The sequence below is a fragment of the Limulus polyphemus genome, unplaced genomic scaffold (assembly GCF_000517525.1).
Source record: "Limulus polyphemus unplaced genomic scaffold, Limulus_polyphemus-2.1.2 Scaffold4180, whole genome shotgun sequence".
Classification (NCBI taxonomy): domain Eukaryota; kingdom Metazoa; phylum Arthropoda; class Merostomata; order Xiphosura; family Limulidae; genus Limulus; species Limulus polyphemus.
The window spans coordinates 32,147-35,944 of NW_013669790.1; the positions used below are offsets into that span (position 1 = coordinate 32,147).

Consider the following 3,798-nt stretch of genomic DNA (forward strand, 5'->3'; position numbering starts at 1 on the left):
TGTCTATAGTAGTTTTGTATTTTGTCCTGATAACATATCACCTGGTGTCTATAGTAGTTTTATATTTTGTTGTGATAAAAGATCACACCTGGTGTCTATAGTAGTTTTGTAGTTTGTCCTGATAAAATATCACACCAGGTGTCTATAGTAGTTTTGTATTTTGTCCTGATAAAATATCACACCTGGTGTCTATAGTAGTTTTATATTTTGCCCTGATAAAATATCACACCTGGTGTCTATAGTAGTTTTGTATTTTGTCCTGATAAAATATCACACCTGGTGTCTATAGTAGTTTTGTATTTTCTGTTAGATTAGTGTATTTTTACTACTAATTATTCACATTTTAATTCACTTGTATTATGATAATTTCTGATAATTTTCAATATTTAATAAACGAATCTATTCACTTTATTCGTAGGGTGAAAAAGAACCAAGTTACATTTAAAGTTAATCCAAATCCAAAAGGCCTGAATGCCTCTACAGTGGCTGAAAAAGTTGGTAAGATTTTTTTATTTTTTTGACGTGTTAGTCACAAGAATTACACAGCAACATTTAGGGAAGTAGTTTAATTTTACATGAAAAAAAAAATCCTTTCTAACTGTTTAAATGTTTTGTGTTTGTAATGGCACATATGAAACCTTGTTATGCACACTGAATTGGACCGTGTACGTACATTTTTTTGTTTCGTCATTAAAACTAGATGAATAAATTAGACGAAGAAAATTCACCTTATTTTATTAGGAAACAATTTGAGCACTCGATATTTTTAAAGCCTTAAGCCTACCTGTTATAGTTGGTGTTTAAAGTAAGCCTGAATATACCTCTACATATGAAATTCAACTTATGTATTAATGTATTGAAATATATATTCTCCTTACATGTAAATGTATTTATTCGTAATTGTTGTTATATGTGTAGAAAGGTTAGCGTACATAAAATTCATAATACATATGTAAAATCATCCATGAAATTTTGTTAGGCTTTTAACGAAATGTAGTCAGTAAACCGTTTTATCGTTAATGCGAATGGGAAAAGAACCGCATATTGAACATGGTACTACTAGACATGATACGGGTTGCCTTTGAAGATACCATTATGAGCTTTCTCAGCCAAATCCCACTGTGTAACCTCCAATGCGATATTCAATTTTTAGCCATTATTATCGTTTATATAGCACTTACTTTCTATCGATAATACCTTTTGTTTCTTTATCAGATTAGGTAGGGAAGATAAAGAGCGAGAGATGGTTTTCATCCTCGTAAGCATGTAATCTTACTTTAACTCTGTCATTTAAAGTCTCGTGGGTTTTGCATCACCAAGCAGGCTTTTCATTTAACTCAAAGTGGTATTAGTGATGCATCAAAACGTTTTAGATCATTAAATTATTAGTTTGTTTGTTGTTTGGTTTTTTGGGGGGGGGTGAGGGGGGGATGACATCGAAAATTCGAATATGGAATACTCTGTCTAATTTATCTAACTAACATGGTACACTCGTAGACTTTGCACGACTTGTGTCTTCGTCATTATCTTAATATACGTTACATCAATTTGGGAAATCTGAAACCAAGTTAGCACACTTCACGAGGGAGCTACTGTTGCACTGATCCGCTACCTAGTTTGGTGTTCTATTCTCAAAGGAATCCTAACTTTTACCAACGATAAAAATATTGTTGTACAACACTACAAAGGAGGCGATATTTATCCCCAGTAGTTATAGGAGATAAGCAGCAACTAAACTGCTTTTAAGCATTATAAAAGTTTCACGCAATTAGATAACTTTTTCTATAGTGCAGCTGAATTTGGAATTATGAAATATAATTAAAAAAAAATGAAGCTTTCAAATACAAAACTAGATTTGTGCAGGGTCCCCCGAAAGTGTTCTGTTTCAACAGTAAATAAAACCAAAATTAAGAGTAGCAAATATTTTTATTTCTTGCTTTTCAAGTTTATATGTGTTGTAGCCTACAGAATTCATAATTCTTCTTGTGATTCATGGTATACGCACCTTTTACTGACGTCACGAAAGTACAAATTTCGGCTGCAAAGCCCTCTTTCGGGGAAATTATCACGTCTACTCTGCTACTCTGTTCTAAACAACGGATAATTGTGGTCGAGCTTCTAAATACATTATATGTCTTTTTTTTTTTACGTTCGTATATAGTTACATGTTACAACGTTATTGTATTGTGTTTTAACATAATTGCGTAAAATTGTGAAGAAGCTCCAAATATATTATACATTATTTTACGTTCATATATAGTTACATGTTACAACGTTATTGTATTGTGTTTTACATAACTATGGGTCATTGTGAAGAAGCTCAAAATACATTATACATTTTTTTACGTTGAACGTTAACGTTTACATGTTTAAATGTTATTGTATATTGTATTTTAACATAATACAACCGATCTTTAAATAACGTGAATTTTCACAGCTTGAAATTTATAAGTTTGATTGATTGTTGTATTTTAACACTTGAGCTACGTCTTTTTGTGTTGACGCTTTTGTAACCTTAAGCATTTAAAACAAAAGAGAAGTACAAGAAAAATATGTATATATATTTCCATTTAGTAACGTTGATCTTGGAACCTCGTAAATGTATTATGATACTTACATGAAGTATCTAACCTACTTACGCTCGTAAAACAATATATATGAGTCAAACTAACACTAATTAGTTATTGAGTTTTCAACATTAAATGACTGTACTTTATAGAATATTGATAAAATCGAGGACAGCTGAGTGTTAAGTTTGTGTACAGCTAAAGGGCTGGGCTACAAGCTTCAATATTAGTAGAGTTTTGGTTTGTCTATTTTAAAGTAAAACTGCAAAATGGGCTATCGGAGTTGTTTCCGCTGCGGGATCGAACTCCGAATTTTAGCACTATAAATCCCGAAAGTTAGCGTTGAGCCACCGAAGGAACGCAACGCTTAGCGTTTGTCAGAAAGGCAACGCTTCTTATTGCTACTATTGTCTCATGCATAATTCTGAATTTTCATTTGAACATTTGTCTGGTCAGCTCTGAGTTGATAATTGGAACTATCAAACGATAGGCTAAGAAACTTGATAATTAATTCATTACGTTAAATTCCAATAATCCTCGTGTTTCCTACTTTTATATACGAGCTAGTAACACCTGATTTTATCAGTACTGTAATTTCCTTTTATAAATTTGTAAACAAAAAAATTATCTTGCATTTTGCTATTCATGCCCCCAGTGGCACAGTCTGCGGAGATAGCCCATTGTGTAGCTTTGTGCATAACTACAAACAAACAATCACGTGCTATCTATGTACGAAACCAAAATGACAAGTAACAATCTCAATGAAATGGGTTTGTTTGCTCGTAAGCACGGAGCTATACAGTGGGCTATCTGTGCTATGCCCATTGCGGGGATCTAACCGTCTCAAAAATTTTATTTAAAATTATCAAAACGTTGCACGTGATGACATATTGTGGAACAAATGCATAGACAATATGTTTGATTCAATCATTCAGTTGTTCTCCAAACAAGATGTGTTTTCTAAGATGTTAAAGATTTCTCCTTGCTTTAACACGCTGTATATTAAACAAACAGACTTCCAGCAATGTATGGAGATTCTCTGTTATTGCGAAGCAGGCATCATAAGAGTAGGGAAGGAACAGGAGATTCTCTGTTATTGCGAAGCAGGCATCATAAGAGTAGGGAAGGAATAGGAGATTCTCTGTTATTGCGAAGCAGGCATCATAAGAGAAGGGAAGGAACAGGAGATTCTCTGTTATTGCGAAGCAGGCATCATAAGAGTAGGGAAGGA

The 3,798-nt window shown here is 33.1% G+C and overlaps 1 protein-coding gene across 1 annotated transcript in view; it reads left to right on the top strand.

The window, feature by feature from the left end:
- LOC111088646 overlaps window positions 1-3,798 on the top strand; it is a gene marked incomplete at its 5' end in the record, with an annotated part of 35,492 nt that overhangs the window by 21,580 nt on the left and 10,114 nt on the right. The window contains one exon of the mRNA XM_022399353.1: window positions 419-498. Within this exon, the coding sequence (XP_022255061.1) occupies window positions 419-498 (80 nt within the window). The remainder of the gene's footprint in view (window positions 1-418; window positions 499-3,798) is intronic.